We start from the raw sequence: 19059 nt of genomic DNA, 5'->3' as shown, positions 1-19059 counted from the left end.
AGATTTAAAGTGAGGGATGTGATGCTTGCCCTTTATTTGGACACTTAGAGGCCATTGTAGGGTTACTAACTGGCCCAATTTCAACACTGTTGCGTCTCAGGGAAGAGAGAGGTCTGCGGAGGGGGGAGCGGGCTGGGCAGCCGGCGGTGGGAGCAGTCAGCACAGCCAACGTGTATCACTAAGTTTGCCGTCTCGCATGGGCCCCGTTCCGGTGCCCCTAAGACGATGACAATACTGACATCAAAGATTACCGGTCATACCTCACCGTGACAAATGGAATAGTAATGGAAACGTCTGAAATACTGGGAGAATTACCAGACAGTGGCACAGAGACACCGAGGGAGGTGCGGTTGGAGCAGTGGAGACGCGCTCAGCGCGGGGTCACCCCAGACCTTCGGTGTGGAAGAAGGCGGTATCTGCAGGGCACAGCAGGGCGGGTGCAGGGTGTGCCCGCACGTCTCCTTCGCGGCTGTCACCGCACCGTGTGGCTAGGGGCTGGTCTCCCTGCTGGCTGATGTGAGCCCCACGCAGGCTAGAGCTGGGCTGCTCCCCGTGGGCCTCCCTCGGTGCCGGACAGACAGGCAGAGATGGTCGGTGGCCGCCTTCTCTGCAGCCGTGCGGCCTCACGGGACGCCGGTCTGATGAGAGGACCCCAGGACATCATCTGCAAAGCACAACAATACGCCAGGGAGACCGTTCCCTTACTTTCTTAGTTTTTTCTCCTGAAACAGACCCCCCCCACCCCCACCCCGTTACTGGTGGCAGCAACTGTGGGTGAGGCCGGAGTCCCAGGAGTACGTGGGCTCTTGGAAACTGTAACCCACAGAAACATCAGAAGCTTGGGTTTGGTCCGTTAAAGCAAGGCAGCGGTGGTTATTTCGATACGAATCCCCGGGGCTGGCACGCTGGCAAAATGGCCCACGCCGGGGGTTACCCAGAGGGTTAGACCCGGGTGCTCAGGTGTGGCAGGTCCGTGGGCTCCTCCGGGGCAGGCACTCCCTTCATGCAGCTGGGTGTTGCTGCTGCCCCACGCGGCTCTGGCACACGGAGGTGCACACCGCCCACCCATTTATTGATGGAAATCAATAAATTCCATCCCATGAGCCCGGCCGTCTGCTGGGCACACACTCAGCACTTGACGTGTGCCCCCCCCCATCAATCTTTACAAGAACCCCACGAGGGTGGCGTTCTTGCCCCCGTGCAGAAGGGGAAACCGAGGCTTGGAGAGAGGGGATCTGCCCAAAGTCACACAGCCAGAGAGAGGTAGGGAAGCAGATACTGAAACAGGGGCCTGGAGAACACCTGCTATTTTGGGGCCAACAAATTAACATCCTGCCGTTGGAGAGACGCTGTGGCCGCCCCTCGGGGCCCTGGCCCTGCAACCCCTGGGCCCCTGCCGCCTGGCCCCTCTGGCCTTCCGTGGTCTTGGCTCCTGTCCACACTCCTGCTTCTCTTCCCACTCTCGCTCTCCAACAGTTGCTCTTCCTCCCCCCACCTCCTCGAGAGGTTTCTGCACCCTTCCCTCCTTCCACACCCTTTCTCTGGGCCGGCCCACCAACCCCCCGGCCTCTCAAATCGGTGCTGTCAGAGCCCTCCCAGCCACTGCTGTGTACTGCTGGTCGTCCCCCCAGAACGCAGCTCCTGCTCTAAGACTTTCAATGGCTCCCAGGGCCATCGGAGGACAAGAAGACTCCTCCCCACGGGCAGGCTCCGGCACCTCTGTCCCCGCTTCCCGCCCAGTTCAGAGCCTCCCTCCACCGGTGGCACCGTGCTCTCTGCCTCTATTCTGCTGCCCCCCTTGGCGTGGCTCCCCCACCCGTCTGCTCATTTCTGGTGTGTGGTGCTCGTCCCCCTCCACAAATTCCCTCCTGACCTCCCTCCCCGGGCACAGGTGGCTGTCCCTCTTCAGTAGACCCCGTGAAGAACCCGTTCCCGGTTGACTTTGGAAGAGCAGTTTCTGTGCCCGCTTGGACTCTTCTTCCACCTGGGCCACGAGGGGAACCCGGCACTGTGAGTCGGGGACAAGGCCCGTTCTGTGCCTCTGGTCGCCTCTCCACCTAAAAGTCTCCTTGGCTGTAAGATGAGGTGCGGAATTGGATCTGTGTTTCCCAAATTTCAGTCATTCAAACGCCACCTGTAATCTCATAGACCTACAAGAAGTCCTTACTTTTTTTTTTTTTTTTAATCTAAATGTAAAGGAAACTTTAAGTTGCTTACTGCGACTGGAAAACCAACGTCACTCACGACAGATGCTGTGATAAAAGTAACCGTGAAAATAAAACCGTAACCGATAAACGTGTAAAGTCTCAAATCCTCCCATGACTAACTACGGGAAACAACCTGCTATCTCATCAGAGGCTTTGTCACAGGTAAACAAAGACCCTGTTCAAAGGAGTACGGATTTTAACGGCGCGGCAATAGGCAGAAGTAACTGGTGCTCCAGAGGGAGGGAGGGGGCAGGGGCAGGGGCAGGCCCTTACAAAGGGCCAGTGTGGACGCACTCAGGCCGGCCGCATCTGCCGGCCGGCAGTTCCTGAAGTGAGGACCCTACTCGCCTCAGAGACTGGGAGACACAGGCCCTGCCCTCAGGTGTTGGGGGGGTAAACAGTAACAAGTTTGGGCAGCCTTGAGCTCTCTCACGCAGGCGCTTTGAGGGTCAGTGTCATCTCAGGGATACGGCCTTAGTGTTTACCCAAGTCTTTATAGGCCAAGGTTGAGGCCCAGCTGCGAAGAGGGCTCGGAGAGGTTGGGTAGAGTCCGTAAAGGAAAGAATCTTTGTCGGCCGATTTTGTGTAGACAAAAGGAAAAAGGAAAACAAAATGCATCACCGTGTTGAAATTCCGTGCCAGATGCTTTACAAAATTATGAGGCGGATACTTTTAAAATGATCCCCACCAAAAAATCAAGGAATTTAAGGCTCGGAAAGGTTGACGCCCCTGCCCAAGATCACGCAGCCAGAAGTAACAAAGCTGGGATCCGAACTTAGGCCTCACGATTTCCAGCGGCTCTGGCCTCCCACATATGGCCATCATGACGTGACCCTGGCTGGTCCAGGGTACGTGTCTGGGAGGCATGTGGCACTGGGCAGTGGCTCTCAGCTCTGCTGGCACATTAGAGTCACCTGGGGAGCCTTAAAAGTTCTGATGGAACTGGTCCGCAGTGCAGCCTGGACGCAAGGATTTTCGGAAGCTCCCACGTGATCCCTGCGAGAGCTGCTGGGAGTGAGACCCGCTGTGCTTGAAGCCTTCACGGTTATCAACCCGTCTGACCCCTGGAGAGCCCCGCGAGGAAGGCAGGCGAGCAGGTGGCAATGACCGTGGCCTGCGGATGGGCAAACCAGCTCAGAGAGAGGCTAAGCTTCACATCGCAAATAATATCTGCTGGGGGGCCAGGCCCCCTGACCTCCAGCTCTGCATTCTCCGTCCGAAGGTTACTGCTCTAAAGGGGACTAATTGAGAGGAAAAGGCAATGTCTCCCAAACCAGAGAGACAGTTTAATTTTGCTTGGATGTTAAAAGTCATTCCACTCCCCCACCGAACACGTGGAGGAGGGCAGAGGGCCTGCCTCAGCCACAGGACCCCACACAAGACCAGGGGACCCCAGAGAGGAGAGCCCTCCCTGCCCTGACAGAGTGTTCCACAGTGGGAGCCAAGGCGGCTGGAGCAGGCCTGCAGTCTCGGATAGCCCTCCTTCTGGGGCTGTTTCTGATCTGGCTACCAGGTGCCTACAGCTGGGCACAGCCTGGGCAGGTCAGACAGAGACTTGTTATTGTACCCTTCCACACAGGGCCCTGGGCCACCGAGCCCCCTGAGGGTCCGGACACAGGCTCCAGCGCCACCCCCACCCCCACCCCCAATGTGCACAACACTGGGTCCCTGAGCAGTCCGGCCTTAGTGGATGCCAGACTACTGCCCTCTCTTGGGAGACCTGGAAACGTGGTTACTCACACCTGAAGGGCGTCACTGCCCACATCTGTGGGGTGTCACTGCTCGCCCTTGGAGGACTTCAGGAGTTCCCAGGTGTGCGCAGTGGGGAGGCCCGGTGCACAGCTGGGGCCAGCAAAGCAGGCCTCACGCTCGCCCCTGCCTTGCAAATGCCCCACGGCGGGGGTGGGGGGGGTGGGGGGGGTGGGGTGGTGGTGCCGGCAGCCATAGGCTCTCGGGAACTGCACCCCACCCCCCCACGGCGGCGGACCCCGGTCCGCACTAACCCCCTCAAAGACGTCGCAGCCCACCTCTGGCCGCTGCGCGCCCCCCTGCCATTACCGCACAGAGGGCGGCCACACCCCTGGGCGCGGCAGGGCGCGGAGCCCGGGACGACGAAGCTGGCTCAGTCCCACCCCTCGGGGCACGGTTCCCGCCGGCGCGACCCCTCGGGCTGTCTGGTCTTCCGCAGGGCAAGGAGGCGGCCCCGGACGCCCAAGCCCCCTTCCCAGCCCCCAGACATGGCCCGGGGCGGCGATCAGAGCTGGCGTCCCGGGGAGTCGGACGGGCAGCCGGAGGAGCGGACCGCCCAGAACAGCAGGTGGGCCGGCGGGGTCTCGCGGGGGTGGGGTGGGGTGGGGCGAGCCCGGGGCGGGGGGCGTCGGGAGTCAGGTGTCCAGTCCAGCTCCTGGTGAGCGGGGGATCCGCAGGCGGAGGCTGGGTGACATAGACGTCGGGGGTCAGGGGCCGAACGAGCCGGGCGCTGAGCACCGGGTGAGTCGGACGTCGGGGATCCGGCGTCCAGCTCCGGGCGAGCCGAGGGCTTCGGGGGCGGGGCGAGCCGGGCGCGGTGGCAGAGCACCAGTGAGTCGGCCGTCGGGGGTCGGGGTCGGGGTCGGGGTCCCGGCCGCGCACCCGCTGCCCCGCCCGCCCGGGCGCCGCCGGAACCTCCGCGAAGGTTCTGGGCCTTTGTGGCGTCACCGTCTCCTCGCGGAACCTTCCGCCGGCGCCGAATAAAACCCGCGGCGGAGGCGCCGGAGGCCGAGTGCGGCGGCCCCGGGCGGCGGGCGGCGGGAGCCCAGGGCGGCGGCGGCGGCGGCGGCGGCGGGAGCCGGAGCGGGAGCGGGAGCCGGAGCGGGACGCGCGGGCGGGCGGCGGGTCGTCCGGGGGGCGCTGACCGGCCTCGCCCGCCCCGACCCGCCCGCAGAGCCAAGATGGTGAAGGAGACCCAGTACTACGACATCCTGGGGGTGAAGCCCAGCGCGTCCCCGGAGGAGATCAAGAAGGCCTACCGGAAGCTGGCGCTCAAGTACCACCCGGACAAGAACCCGGATGAGGGCGAGAAGGTGCGGGGGGTTGGGGCCGGGCACTGGCGGCGGTCGTCGGCGGGGCCGGGTCGGGGTCCGGGGGCTGGGGTTGTGGGCCGGGGCTGGGGTCGGGGTCCGGGAGCTGGGGCTGGGGGCCGGGGGCTGGGGGCCGGGTCGGGGGCCGGGGGCTGGGGCCGCAGTCGGGGCCGGGCATAGGCGGCGGGGGTCCGAGCTGCGGCAGGCCTGAGCTTCCGTCGGGGTTGGGTCGGGTCGGGTCGGGTGCAGGACTAAGGCTGCAGCAAGGCTGGGGCCGGGGTCGGGGACAGGCGGTGGGGTCCCGGACTGGGGTTGGGGCCCAGGGGCTGGGGTCGGGCCGGGCATAGGTGGCTGGAGCCCTGGGTGCGGCAGGGGTGGGAGTGGGCTCGGCGACAGGCCATGGGGGCTGGGGTCCTGGACAGGTTGCTAGGGCCCTGGGCTGGGGTTGGGGACAGGCGCCTGGCCACGGGCTGCGGGCTGCTTTGGAGGCTGGAGTCGGGGTTGGGGCTCAGGGGCTGGAGCTGGGGTCCTGCCGCGCATAGGGGGCGGGGCCCAGGCTGTGGCTGGGCTGGGGTCAGGGTTGGTGGCCGGGAAGCCTGGTGGGCACACCGCTGGAGGGAAGTTCTGCAGAAGGGCAGCCAGCAACCCAGTGAACTGAGGCACACGGCACCAGAAGTTTGTGCACTAGCCAGGAGCAACTGGGTTGAACTGTTCCGTGGTCATCCCTTGACGCACAAACCCCAGGGGTGAGTTTCTCGCTAGGACCTGAGACAAACCCGGTGTCGGTCAGCTGAACCGCTGGCCACATTTGGTCTGTGTGTCCATCTCCTGTCAGGCATTGAATAATCACATCTATTAAGCAGGAACGGAGAGATCTTTGCCCAGATACATCATTTTGTGGGAATATTCCAGGTTTTCTGTGACAAATGACCCACAGTTGATTCCAAGTATCAGTAATAGGCTGGGAAATTCTGTAATAGGCACCTGAATTCAACTGTTTGCTGTTCCTGGGAACAGAGCTGGCCTCCTTGGGCTCACTATGCGCCTGACCCGGGACTGGAAGGACCCCGCGTGGACCCTTGGGACAGTCTGTTGGCCTGTCCACTCCTCCCTCCACTTTCTGCCACTTTCTTATAAAACTTGGTGTCCGATGACGTTGGGGAGGTGGACTCTTGTAGTCGCTGGCAGCGCGGGCTGTCACCCTTGAGGCCGCAGGCACCCATCCAGCACTTGGACCTGTGGCCACGGGGCTAGCGTGAGTGCCCGCCTGTGTTCGCTGCCCCGCGCTGGAGGAGGCTCCTTCAGGAAGGTTGGCCGGTGGCAACAGTGATAGAATATTTATATTTAGCCACATGTGCCGAATGTGGCTGGCACAAGCTTAACATGCTTTCCTGCGAGACCGTTTTGTCTTGTCACTCACTCGAATTCTTTCCTCTATATTTAGATGGCTTACTGTAGCTTTGAAAGTCACCGGCGTTCTGCACGGCGCTGGTGTCTCGTAGACGTGCTCCCAAATTCGCCGTGGCCCGTTTCTGAGACTCCCCCTTAATGAGAGCGTAGCCGGGCTTCTCACTCAGTGTTTCAGAGGCAGCCTGGGGGAAAGCCTCCTGACCCCAGTTTCAGGTCAGGTCTCCTGGCACTTTGCAGGAGTCACTTCGTGACCGTGCGCGCGCAGCTGGACTGACTGTGCCGTTGCTGTCCCGAAGCTGTTTTAAACTGGACCCGAGCTGTCCCACGTTCCCATAGGCCTTGTCCTTAGAAACCCGTCCCACAGCTTATTTTCGGGCACCAAATGGGTGTCCCGTAAATGAGTCTCTTGATGGTGAAGTCTGGTATGTTCCTCTCTGCCTGGAGCAGGGGTTCCGTGATGTCCCCCGTCCCCGCCTTCCATGAGGGGGATACGAGGATACAACCCTTCAGTTTGGTTGTTGGCTGAAGCTCTGGTGGGCTGCCTCTGAGCCAAACTCCGAGTCACCGGGCTGGTCTCCTGCACCTGTGCTCGCCATTGCACGGTCACGGGCCTGGTGTCTGGCTGTGGGGGGATGGGGGAGGGGGGGTGTGCATGCCCTGTAGAGGGCGGTTCCGGAGGGAAGGTTTTGCAGTGGAGGGGGCATCGGGCGCTCCGTGAAAATTGGGTCGGAGATCACAGGGGGCGAGGAGACTGGACACAATTCATAGAAACTCTGTGCCATAGGCTTCCCTAGACTCACTCATTCTTCACCAGATGCCTCCTTCCTGGGCCTCTTGTGTGCTGGGCACACTGCGTAGACCTTGTGTTGTCCGCTCAAGTCTGTGCAGTTCTCACCCACTTGATGTGTCACAGGTAGAGTCTTTATTTTCTTCCCAGGTTTGTCACTGTATTATTAATGTCTCTTCAAAAATAGATGAAGCCGGTCTTTCCGCCCTGCAGGGAGACCGCTAAGATGGCCGTTGGCCTTTGTTTTGGGCCCTGTTGTCCTGTGTTGCTAAGCACCGGGTGGCCGTGTTTGTCATCAGGTGCCCTGTGGAGTCCGCAGTCCCCTCGTCCCGCCAGCTTTCCATGGGCCCTTCTGGCGGGACCAGTAAGCCAGTCCCTCTCGGGCAGGGCTGGGGGCATCTGGACTGCTACCCTGATCAGCTGGAGATGCATCCCGTCTTTTGGCCCATTGCACCGTAAATTTTAGTTTGGAGCGTAGATTTTCAAGTTGAAAAATCATAAAAGAGAGCATAACAGTACAGGAAATACCAGAACGTAGAGAAAAACCACCTAGTACACGTCACCCTAACTGCCGTGACGGTGCCTCTTTGCAGGCAGCTCTTTCCGGGGGGATCAGACGTGGTCATCCTGGTACATTTTTTTTCTCGCTACATGGTATTTTATCAAAAGTACTTTTCCACGTTGAGACATCATTCCAGAGCCGTTTTTTCCTCGCTGCACAGTAATCTCGTTAAGGTGGGTGGCGAATGATCGCAGACTGAAAGGTGAGCCGGTCGGAGCCCGAGTGTCCAGCAGTGAGGCGAACCTGAACTGGGGTCTAGAGTGCTGCAGCTCAGGAGGGAGGGGCGATGGGCTGGTAGAAGTGGGAGCCCCCTCCCACGTGGGACACGGCCTCCCGGACAGGCCGTCGCTTCTGCTTCCTCAGACTAATCATGGGGTCAGTTAAGTCCAGGTGCCTTTCAGGCATCCAGGATATTTGGTGAGTGCTTCCTGTGGAAATTCTCAGGGAGCATACTTACTCCCTGACACACAGGCCCAGGAACTCGGGTCGGCGGGGGGAGCCTGGTCTCCCTGCGGTCAGAGCTAACGTCCCGGGCACTTGATCCCCACACTCTGCTGTGCAGAGCGGTGGTCGTGACTGGTGCCTGCTGCTTTGCGGAAATGCGGAGAATTAACTTAGCAGAAGGTCTGGCTGCCTGGAGTAGGATCTGATGTCCCTTGAAGACTTAATTTTTAAAATTACCTAGTTACTAGCTGTCATTTGTCGATTAGGTACATGTTAGATCTCTACCCGGCATCTGTAACACAAGAGGAAATGTAGTACTTCTGTCAGATTTGCAGACGTGTGTATTTTAAGTTTATTTAGAGAGAGAAGGTGCACACACACTCATGTGCAAGCAGAGCGGGGGCAGAGAGAGCGAGAGTCCCAGGCAGGCTGCGCGCTGTCAGCACAGAGCCCGACTCGGGGTCGAACCCATGAACCGTGAGATCGTGACCTGAGCCGAAATCGAGTCCGACACTCGACCGGCCGAGCCCCCCAGGCGCCCCCGTGTTTGTGGCTTCATAGCACGTTTTCTTTTCTGTGTGTTTTACGGAGGCAGCTGCCTTACGGGATGTTCACGTAGAGCCTTGTCTCAGACCGGGGAGTGCCTCTGGAGGGCCGGGACCCCGCGTCCTGTGTGCATTTCTGAAGCCCCACCAGAATCAAGCCGTTCATCTAACGAGTACCGAGTGCCTTCCACACGCCACGCGTCCCTCTGGGTCCCAGCAGGGGACGAAGCTGTCCCAGCTGCAGTGGGGGTTCAGTCTGAGGATACGTGCGGTCTGGCCTTGGCACCCCGTGGCCCGGGCCGACTCACTGTGGCACCGGCAGCTGGCATGAGCACGAGAGGCGGGACACAGGCGAGGTCGCGGCGGTCGCCTCTGCGGAGCGGGCCTGGGGTGTGGCGAGCACGGATGCGCTGGAGATACTTTATATTGTCCTAATTTTATGTTGAAAGCTTGCACACACGGACGGAAAGATGGAGGTAGGAGTGTGAACACGCGCGTTCGTTCACCAGCTTCTCGCACTGTAAACGTGTCACTGTGACTGCTCTACCTGTCTCTTCACGGTTACCCGAAGCTGCACCCAGCGTGAGCTCTCGGCCCAGAAAGTGGGCAGGTCTTGCCGAGGAAAACCCACATCCCCGCACAGATCAGCCGTACGCCTCTCCCCCAAGGAACAAATTCACATGTCTCCACTTGTCCCAGTGTCTTCTCTACCATTGTTCCCCAGTCCAGGGTCACATTGCATTTAGTTTTCTAGAATGTCTTTCAATTGGGGTTTTCTGACATTTTTTTTTAATAACTGGTTGCCAGTGACACAGTTTCGGCAGGAGGGCGACACATGGGGTGTTTCGTCCACTTTGGGGCCTTGGATGTAAACATTGGGAGGCAGATGAGATGTGAGGAGAGAGGTTTTGGTGCTGGCGGGAGGCGAGATGGGGAGCCCAAGGGCAAGGTCAGGAGGACAGATGCGCGGGGACAGGTACATGTGGGGACAGCTGCGCGTGGGGACGGGTGCATGCACGGACGTCTGTAACTGAGTTTCATGCTAGGGAAGCAGGGAAGCTGCTCCTGAGCTGGGAGGCGGCTGCACCCGGGGGCCGGGGGGGTCGGGGGCCGGGGTGCTATCGGGTGGTAGGTGGAGCCCCGGGTGGCCGAGGCTGGAGGAGCTCCCCTTGCTCTCCCGAGAGGCCCTGCCACCAGCCCCTCACTCGGTTGGCCCTGTTTCCCGGAGAAGCCAGGTTCCAGAGGGCGCGGGCTGCTGGCGTCGGGGGAGTAGGTGCAGAATGTGTCTGCCGTGGCGTCTGTGATGGTGGGTGTGCCTCACAAAGTCCTCAAACCTCCTCTCTCTCATTGTAATCCCTCTCTCTCTCTCTCTCTCGTTTCATCTTAAAGTTTAAGCTTATATCCCAGGCATATGAAGTGCTTTCGGATCCAAAGAAAAGGGACATTTATGACCAGGGTGGTGAACAGGCGATTAAGGAAGGAGGCTCGGGCAGCCCCAGCTTCTCGTCACCCATGGACATATTTGACATGTTCTTTGGTGGCGGGGGACGGATGGCAAGAGAGAGAAGAGGTAAATACTTGTTGAAGACGTTCGGCAAATTTTATAGTTTTCACATCATACGTGTTATTGGGATCAAGACGGGTTATACCTTAACAGGGCACACACATCATGTTTGGGGGTCTCTAGCTTTAAATGGTTCACCCCTTAGCGGGTATCCAGGCACCTGGAATGTCTCAGCACGCGTACCACTGACCTGACACCCTCCAGACACGACCTGAAAGGGAGCAAGTGCACTGGCGGCCAGGAAGGAGGTTCATCTTGCCCTCTGCTTCTCTGTCCTTGGGGTCAGGCCCCTGAGTGCCCTGAGGGACATAATGGCACCTGCTGTCTCTGCCCCCTGTCTGGCCAGGGGCCTTGCGCTCTGTGTGGCTGGCACTCTGCGGTGTGGCCTTGTTTTCTCAGCCCGCTCCAATTTTCCAGGTGACACGATTCACCCCCTTCTCTCTGGAACGTGTTGTGGGTTAGCGGCTTCATTCCCGGGGGCTGCAGGAGGGACCGGCCTTGGCTGAGTGGCCCCAGGCTGCTGTTTCTGATGCTGGGATTTGCTTTTCCACCTCGTCCCTCCCACCAGGCTGTGTCCTCTGCCGCCTCTGTTAGCCGTGGTCTCGAATTGCCCCTTCCCCCTTCTGGTTCCCTGTCGATGATCTGCTTTGGACCTTGAAACCAGATAGATAGCCAAGCTTGTTAAAATCCTGGGTAAAATCAGAAGAAGCAAGCTCTGCATTGGGGTTTAAGAGGGGTGGTTTGGGTCGGCAAGAGGCCCTGGGGGAATAAGGGGGTTTTGTTTTTACATTATGACAGACACTGAGCTTCAGAAGCTTGGCTGTCAAGTCTTGAACACAGGGAGCCGAAAATCACGCGGAGGTTAGGAAAGTCTCCCCCCCGTGGTCTGGGTGTGTAGCCGCTCCTGTCAGTGACGTTATGGACACGATTAAAACCGTGGGTGCCCTCACTGCCCTGAGATGAACCACTTCACGCCCTGAATCAAGTTGTGTCTCAAAGTTGATGGCCAGGAAACGGCAGCTTGTCTTGGGGATTGTGAGGGTCCCACGGGCAGCAGGGGAAGGGGGGTCTTGTCTTGGGGAGCGTGAGGGTCCCACGGTGGGGGGGGTTCCGACCCTGTGGGTCACCATAGACTCCCACCCCAAAGATGCAGGGGAGAGTTCCCACTTGGCCACAGACAGAAGGCTCAAAGAGTAGAGAGCATTACGCTCGGGGGAGAGTAGAATTCCAGCTAAAGTGCCTAGACTGCTGGTCCTGCCTCCCCTGTGCGGGAGAGGCCCTGTCATGGGGAACAGCGGCAACCCCAGGCCGGGTCCCCCAGTGATCGCTCCGTCCTCAGGGGGGTGCTGAGAAAGCAAAGACGGGAAGTCGTTTTGTCCACATCTGTCAATCACTGGACAGAATTGGTTCTGGCTGGCAGAGGCCCGGAGGGTGGGCCGGTGAGATGGGAGCACCGGGACAATGAGTGATGGGTGTGGCTCTGGGCTCTGGAGGTGCCCGCATCTGGGGGTCCCGTGGGCACGTTTAATACCATATTCCCAGGTGTTCTTTCTTCCTCTCCTAAGGCAAGAATGTTGTACATCAGCTGTCTGTAACTCTCGAAGATTTATATAACGGAGTCACAAAGAAGCTGGCCCTCCAGAAAAACGTAATTTGTGAAAAATGTGAAGGTAAAAATTAACGTTTGAATGAGTCACATAGGTCTGATCCCTTAGAGGACGAAACGGTTCTGGTTTACAGTTCAGAGGAAAATACTTGGTTTTTTCGAACATAAGGGTCAAACAGATTGCAAACTGGTAGCCTAAGGGCCAAATCTGTGTCACTCTGCCCTGTACATTTTTATATGGAGTGACTTTTTTTTTAACACGTTAATTTAAAAAATTTAAAAGTCGGGTGCCTGGGTAGTTCAGTCGGCTAAGCATTCAAAGCTTGACGTCAGCCTGGGTCTTGATCTCGGGGTTGAGTCCAAGCCCTGAGCTGGGCTCCATGCTGAGTGTGGAGGCTAATTAAAAAAAAAAAAAAAAAAAAAAAAAAAAAAATTAAAGTCAAGATGATTCACCTAACTTAGGGGTCAGCAAACTTTTTCTGTAAAGGGCTAGATAGTAAGTGTTTCAGGCTTGTGGGCCGCATGGTCTCTGGGGACCATTCAACTCTCAGTGCGCCAGCAGCCGTTGGCATAAATGAGCAGACGTGCCCGTGTTCCAGTGAAGCTTTGTAAAACCAGGCAGCTGGGCATAGTTCACCGCATCTTGAGCTGTTTTTTTATTTTTTTTTATTTTTTAATGTTTATTTTTGAGAGCGAGAGAGCGGGAGCAGGGGAGGGGCAGAGAGAGGAGGAGACAGAGAGTCCGAAGCAGGCTCCAGGCTCCCGGCTGTCAGCACAGAGCCCGACACGGGGCTCGACGTCACGAACTGTGAGACCATGACCTGAGCTGAAGTCGGACAGTCAACCCACTGAGCCACCCAGGCGCCCCACGAACACAAGTTTTAAAAACAGGATTTTTCAAGAAAAATAGTATCTGGTGACCTCGGACGCACGTTGTCCTGAGTCGGCCGAGCTGGGGAGCCACCCCTCCAGTACTCGCAGCCGGGCCCACTCGGCCACCTGTGGGCAGGGGAGAAGAAGACATGGCTGAGGAAGCCCAAGGGATGAATTGGCTTGGTGTGGCCGGGACCGCGAACCTTCGCGACCCCACGTTTACGTCTGGATGCTACCCGCTCCGTTAGAATCGCCCAGACTCTCCCGCGTTGCTCTCCGTGACTGTAAACAGTCCAGTCCCCCTGTGTCCCCCGTGCCCTGGTGCCCAGCTCTGCTTCCTGCCCCCCAGGTGTTGGCGGGAAGAAGGGCTCTGTGGAGAAGTGTCCCCTGTGCAAGGGCCGCGGGATGCAGGTGCACATCCAGCAGGTCGGGCCGGGCGTGGTGCAGCAGATCCAGACCGTGTGCGTCGAGTGCAAGGGCCAGGGCGAGCGCATCAGCCCCAGGGACCGCTGTGAGATCTGTGGTGGTGCCAAGGTGACCCGTGAGAAGAAGATCATCGAGGTACACGTTGAAAAAGGTGAGGCCGCCCAGCGCCGCTCGCCGGCTGGAGCCGCTTCTCGGTGCCGACCGCGGGCGCGTGCTGGCGTCGGGAAGGGAGGTCTGTGACGCTGCAGATACTCGAGGGACCCCGGATGTGCCCGGAGCCCTCTTGCCTCCTCTCGTCCCCCCAGGTCCCCCCGCCGTCCCCTTCACCTGTCTGTTTGCTTGCTGAGGTCTGCTCCCTCGAGACCAAAACATCCCCCTCTCTAGGGCTTTCCAGCGCTCTGAGAGTCACTGGACCTTGATGTTGGTCAGCTGTCCTCCCGCCGTCCTCTAGCGATTCCGTTAGAGTCACCGGGAGGATCCCGGCGAACAAACGTGGGCCGCAGAGCTCGTGCGCGTGGGGCCGCGTGCTCCTTCTGCACACGTCCCTCTGCTGCCTCGGATCCTCCCCGCCCCCGCCTTCCCCTGCCGTCTGTTGTGCCTGCGCCATCGTTAGAAGGCCTTTTGCTTGGTTAGCGGTTCTCTGCGGATTATTCTGCGGATTCCTAATCTGGTGAATATATGCTACATGAGAGACGAGACCAAAGTGCACAACTCAATACCCAGACTGACAGGTGTTCTTAGAGGACCTCTGTTCAAGCATCCTGAACCCTGCGTCCGTGTGCACGCAGCCCCAGAGCCGCGCCCCACGCGTGCAGCGAGAAGACCGCGTGTGCGCGGTGGCGGAGGGCATCCCCGCCGCGCCATGTGGGGGGGTGGGGGGGCGTGATCCCAGCCACCGCCCTGGTTCCCTCCAAGTTGGGAGGTTTGATGAGTAAACCCCCAGAGGACTCTGTGCCACCTTCACAGCTCTGTAGGAAGCATGGTTTCGAAGAGAAGTGCTGATCAGAAAGGGTGATGTCTCACAGGTATGAAAGACGGTCAGAAGATACTGTTTCATGGAGAAGGAGATCAGGAGCCTGAGCTGGAGCCTGGCGATGTCATAATTGTGCTTGATCAGAAGGATCATAGTGTCTTTCAGAGGCGAGGCCACGACTTGATCATGAAAATGAAAATTCAGCTTTCTGAAGCCCTCTGTGGCTTCAAGAAGATGATAAAAACGCTGGACGATCGCGTGCTCGTTATTACGTCCAAGGCAGGTAATGTTTCGGAGGTGTGTCCGTCCCTGCTGTGCTGACCGCGTATGACATTGCTGGCCGCTAGCCTGGCTTCACGCTGCGGGTGGGGGACTTCCGTCACGCAAGTTAGCGTGACTTCACTTTCCCTAAGGTCAAAGTCCTCGCCAACGACGTGGGAATTTTGTGAATTTTTAAAACACTCCCCTAGAAGGAAAGAGTCGGGGGGAGGAGCCTCAAACAGGAATCTTGAGGTCCAGCACTGTCACTGGGACCTGCCAACTTAAGCTTTTAAAAATTAGTTTGGTAAGAAAACAGCTGATAACAGGCTGTGGCTGGCTCATCACGTGTCCCCGCAGCCGCTGCACTGTCGACTACAAGGGGGAGACGTTTTAAAGTAGAAATTTCCCGAGAAAAAGACGTTGCCTGTCAGCTTAGCCACGGACGCTCCCACAGACCTGCCCGTCTGCACACACGGGGGGCCCTCCCAGGACCACGAGGGTCCTGCAGGGCCCGGGCGCCCAGCTCGCATACGGACAGCAGGCTCGTGTGGGCAGCAGGGCGCCTCGCAGGAAGGGCTGTGGGAGGACGGCAGGGGAGGGGCTGGGCCAGGGACCATCCGTGTCAGAGCACGTGTGCACAGGTGTGGCCAACACACCCAGGCTCCCTCCACCCCCTGTCGGGCCGTGAGCAGAGCGGCATCTGGGGTTTAGGGCTGCAGGGGCAGGCTGGGGCTGGGCTGGGACCCGCCTGTCCAAGGGCGGTGGCAGCCGGCACTGAGACCCTAAGGTGCGGCATAGAGAGGGGACCCCAGAGCTCCCTGCCGGTCTCCCCTCTGCCAGCTCTCACTCACTTCCCTCTCTGGCCTTGTTCTGTTTCTGTCGCTTTCCTCCCCCTGCTCTGCGTCCCCCTTCTGTCACAGAAGCGTATGGAATTAGATAGCCAAGCCTTTATCAGAGTTTTTTCTTTCTGAACTTTGTGTTTGGAAACAATTTCAAACCAACCGGAAGTCGTAAAAGTAAAAACAGTACAAGGACCCCCTACGTGATTTGCCCATTGTTAACATTTGACCGTTTGATCGTTTGTTGTGTGTGCGTCTGCACATAATCAAGCCCCACAGCGTAAGGTGACACTTGCGACTCCTCCCCAGGTCCCGTTCCCCCTGGCTTGGCTTGGCGGGAAAGGCTGAGGCTCCCAGGGCCCCCGGCTAGCAGCGGTGAGCAGGTGCGGGTTCATGACCTGCTCACAGGGCCCCAGCTGATGGCGGTGCTGCTGGGCTGGTGGCTGTGTCAGCTCCGGGAAAGCTCGTCCTGTGCCACAGGGTCGGGGGTGGGTGACATGGGACCAGGCCCAGGGAAGGCTACCCCCACCCCCCACCCCTGCCACCTCCCTTAGTTACAAGGAAGGGCCGGGGCTCCGGAGAGCCATCTGCCGGAGACTTCTCTTATTTCTTCCTGCATGTTTCTTCTTTTCTGCGTCCTGTCCCTTTTTTCTTTTACCGTCTCTCCTTGCTCGGGCTTTTTTTCTTGTGGCTTCACTGCTTTCTTCTCCTCCTGTTGCCGGAGTGCGGACGCTAGGATCCGCGAGGAAGGTGCCCCGGGAGCAGCCCACTTGTCCTCTGTCTGCCTCCTCCCGCGTGTGGCTTCCCGGCCCCCAGTTAGAGGCGGAAGCGAGAGGGGAGGCGTGGAGACAGAAGAACTTGCCACCAGACAAGCCCGCGGGAGGCCCCTGGCGGGAGGGCCCAGAGGGGTCCGCGACACGCTGCGCGCGGCCTCCTCGGGCTGCTGACAGCGTTTGGTGTCTCCTCCGCCCCGTTACTCCTTGTTTGTGCATTTGCGTTACTGAGCCGAGGAGCTCGCTTCTGTGGGGACCCGGCTCCTTCCTTCCTTCGCGTCAGGCGGGAGATGGCGTGCGAGGCTCGGGGGGCCTCAACGCCCATGGTGCCTTCTGGAAAAGTAGCCGCGAGACCCCAGAGGCAGGCGGGCGGGTTGGGCTGCGGACACAGGCGCCCCCTCAGACTCGGCTGTTCTGGCTCCCGCTTCACTTTTAAACCGGCCCCTTATGACGGGGGCGGGGGGGGGGGGTGCCGCGAGGCTGTAGTGCCACCAGGGTGCTAGCCCCCCCCCCCCCCAGGCCACCCCCGTCTTCCTGCTTCCTAATGGAACCTTTTGTGCGGCAGGGGAGGTGATAAAGCACGGGGACCTGAAATGTGTGCACGACGAGGGGATGCCGATGTACAAAGCGCCCCTGGAGAAGGGGACTCTGATCATCCAGTTCTTGGTAAGTTCCCGCCTGTCCTCCGGGCCTGTCCTGGAGGTGTTGGGGTGTGCGGGGGGAGCTGGGCGGGAACCAGCGCCGCTCCCTCCGGCCTCCCCTCTACAGGTCACCTTCCCCGAGAAACACTGGCTGCCTCCCGACAAGCTCCCCCAGCTGGAGGCCCTCCTGCCCCCTCGACACAAGGTGAGGGTCACGGACGACATGGACCAGGTGGAGCTGAAGGAGTTCGACCCCAGCGAGCAGGGCTGGCGCCAGCACAGGGAGGCCTACGAGGACGACGACGACGGGCCGCGGGCCGGGGTGCAGTGCCAGACGGCGTGAGCGGTGCCCTGAGTGTAAAGTTGGCACGATGAAAACGGCATCACCTCCCGGCCCCGTGTGTGGCGTGTCCGTGTGTGTGTCCAGCATCCTCAGCTGCCGAGTGTCGTCTTGGTTCTGTTGTTCTTTTGGTTGTAACTTAAGTTATAGCTTAATTTATATTTAAATGTTCTGAGTGTGAATTATCTCTGGTCTGCATACGGGATCTGTTCATTTCCATTTTCAGGAGACTTTTGAGATGCCGGTTGGCCTCACCGACACTTTGTGCTTCTGGTCGCAGGGCAGGGACCAGGGGCCTCGTCTGGGGCTGCCCCTGTGACATCTCCAGATCTAGATTCTTGAGGGCCCTCAAGAACAAAGGCACGTCCGCGGGCTGGACTGGGCTCTCGGGCCGGGCTCACACCGCGTGGGCTGTAGGGCCAGCGTGGTGGCTACTGTCCTGTTGGCTGGAATGGGGTGCGAATATGGCCGTCTCCTGGAAGCTTCCTGGCCTTGTGGGGTCCGTGTTCCAAATGAAGCACCACCATAGCTGTTTGCGTGTGACCCCACACCTTGTTCTCTGTGGTTTTAATGATTTTTTGTTGACCATCTTTGCTATGCTCCCACCAAAGTGCTTTCTGTAAAGAGAAGGAAGCCCTCCCGAGGGCCCCACATCCTCTGGCAGCAGCAGTGGGGGAAGCCTGGTGGGCCGGCCTGGGCGCCACGGCCCGGTCGCCTCTTCCCAGACCCGGCTCCCTGCTCGTCGGCTGCGTGGCGGAGGGCTTCCTGCTCCCGTGATGCTGCTTTGGCGAGAAGCGCGCGGATGGGCTCTGCCGTGCCTGCGGCGTGGGCCACCGCTGTAAATGCTGGCCTGCTCCGAGGGACGACAGCTATCGCTTCACTCCCAGCAGGCCGACCGCAGCTCATGTTTAGGGTTGCCTCAGGCTCTAGCTGTTCCTGGCCCGGTCCTTACATGGCGGTCAGGAGAAACTGTCCCCTAAGCCGCTGGGCGGGCTAAAGCCGAGGCCGCTTGTATGTTCCACCCTCCTTGGTTCGGCAGAAGCGGAGTTTGCCGCAGACCCGGGGCCGCCCCCAGCAGGGTCGAAGGGCACAGGAGGCCTGCGGCAGTCAGGACGAGCGGCTGGGGGGACCAGGCGTTGCTGGCTGGGGGGGGGGGGGGGTGTTGGGCATAACTTGATCAAAATAAGGAGAGAGCGAGCCCCCCTCACCCCAGGCCTGCTTTGACCACTGGTCAGGACAGGCCTAAAGCCTCCTTTTCCAACTCAGCCTGTGTGGAAATCCATTCACAAATGGACCACGGTTCCAGGGTGGTGTTTCTGTGCTGTGACTCCCCCTGCCATTGAGAAGTGCCATTGATGGGGCACAACTACGTCCAGCCCCTTCCTTGGTGCGTCAGTGGGATCTGGAAGGTGTTGCTTAAAACGTACTCCACCTGTACACTTGTCACTTTACAATTAAAACTGAGCTGGTATGAGGGATGCTTCTGGTTTTTTAAACGATCTCGAGTTCAAACGAGGGGTGTTAAGTGCCTCACATGGAGATCTGATGGGTCGGCCTCCACTGTCCTGGAGCTTGTAATTGGAGTGAGAAGGGCAAGCGTCAGCTATGGGCGACGGCTGTGGAAAGGAGGGGGCAGCCATAAGAGCCCCCCCTGTGGGTGTGGGGGGCGGGGGCGCTACAGGCAGAGGAAACGTCAAGGGCTCTGTGGTTACAGGAGGGCGACCAAGGTCGAGAGGCAGGAGAGGGAGG

The 19059-nt window shown here is 59.4% G+C and overlaps 1 protein-coding gene across 2 annotated transcripts; it reads left to right on the top strand.

Annotated features, from left to right (window-relative positions):
* Positions 1 to 4346: 4346 nt before the first annotated feature.
* Positions 4347 to 18785, top strand: DNAJA4 (DnaJ heat shock protein family (Hsp40) member A4). 2 transcript variants are annotated; one of them, XM_027068320.2, is made up of 8 exons: positions 4347 to 4524; positions 5131 to 5269; positions 10404 to 10584; positions 12144 to 12248; positions 13407 to 13634; positions 14509 to 14739; positions 16895 to 16995; positions 17098 to 18785. In XM_027068320.2, the coding sequence occupies exons 1-8, from the start codon at positions 4445 to 4447 to the stop codon at positions 17311 to 17313; spliced, it is 1281 nt and encodes a 426-aa protein (XP_026924121.1). In that variant the 5' UTR covers positions 4347 to 4444; the 3' UTR covers positions 17314 to 18785. The 2 variants fall into 2 exon arrangements, with proteins under 2 accessions (XP_026924121.1, XP_053079402.1); XM_053223427.1 differs by lacking the exons at positions 4347 to 4524; positions 5131 to 5269 and adding an exon at positions 8100 to 8198.
* The last annotated feature ends 274 nt before the right edge of the window (positions 18786 to 19059 follow it).

The sequence above is a fragment of the Acinonyx jubatus genome, chromosome B3 (assembly GCF_027475565.1).
Source record: "Acinonyx jubatus isolate Ajub_Pintada_27869175 chromosome B3, VMU_Ajub_asm_v1.0, whole genome shotgun sequence".
Lineage (NCBI taxonomy): Eukaryota > Metazoa > Chordata > Mammalia > Carnivora > Felidae > Acinonyx > Acinonyx jubatus.
Note: the sequence above shows the minus strand (reverse complement) of the source record. Positions and strands in the feature narration are given on the sequence as shown.

Excerpts from the sequence above, each read along its gene's own strand:
- DNAJA4 (XM_027068320.2), top strand. The coding sequence starts at position 4,445 with ATGGCCCGGGGCGGCGATCAGAGCTGGCGTCCCGGGGAGTCGGACGGG. Across the intron at positions 13,635-14,508 it reads CGAGGTACACGTTGAAAAAG|GTATGAAAGACGGTCAGAAG; the intron begins GTGAGGCCGCCC and ends GATGTCTCACAG. Across the intron at positions 16,996-17,097 it reads CTCTGATCATCCAGTTCTTG|GTCACCTTCCCCGAGAAACA; the intron begins GTAAGTTCCCGC and ends TCCCCTCTACAG.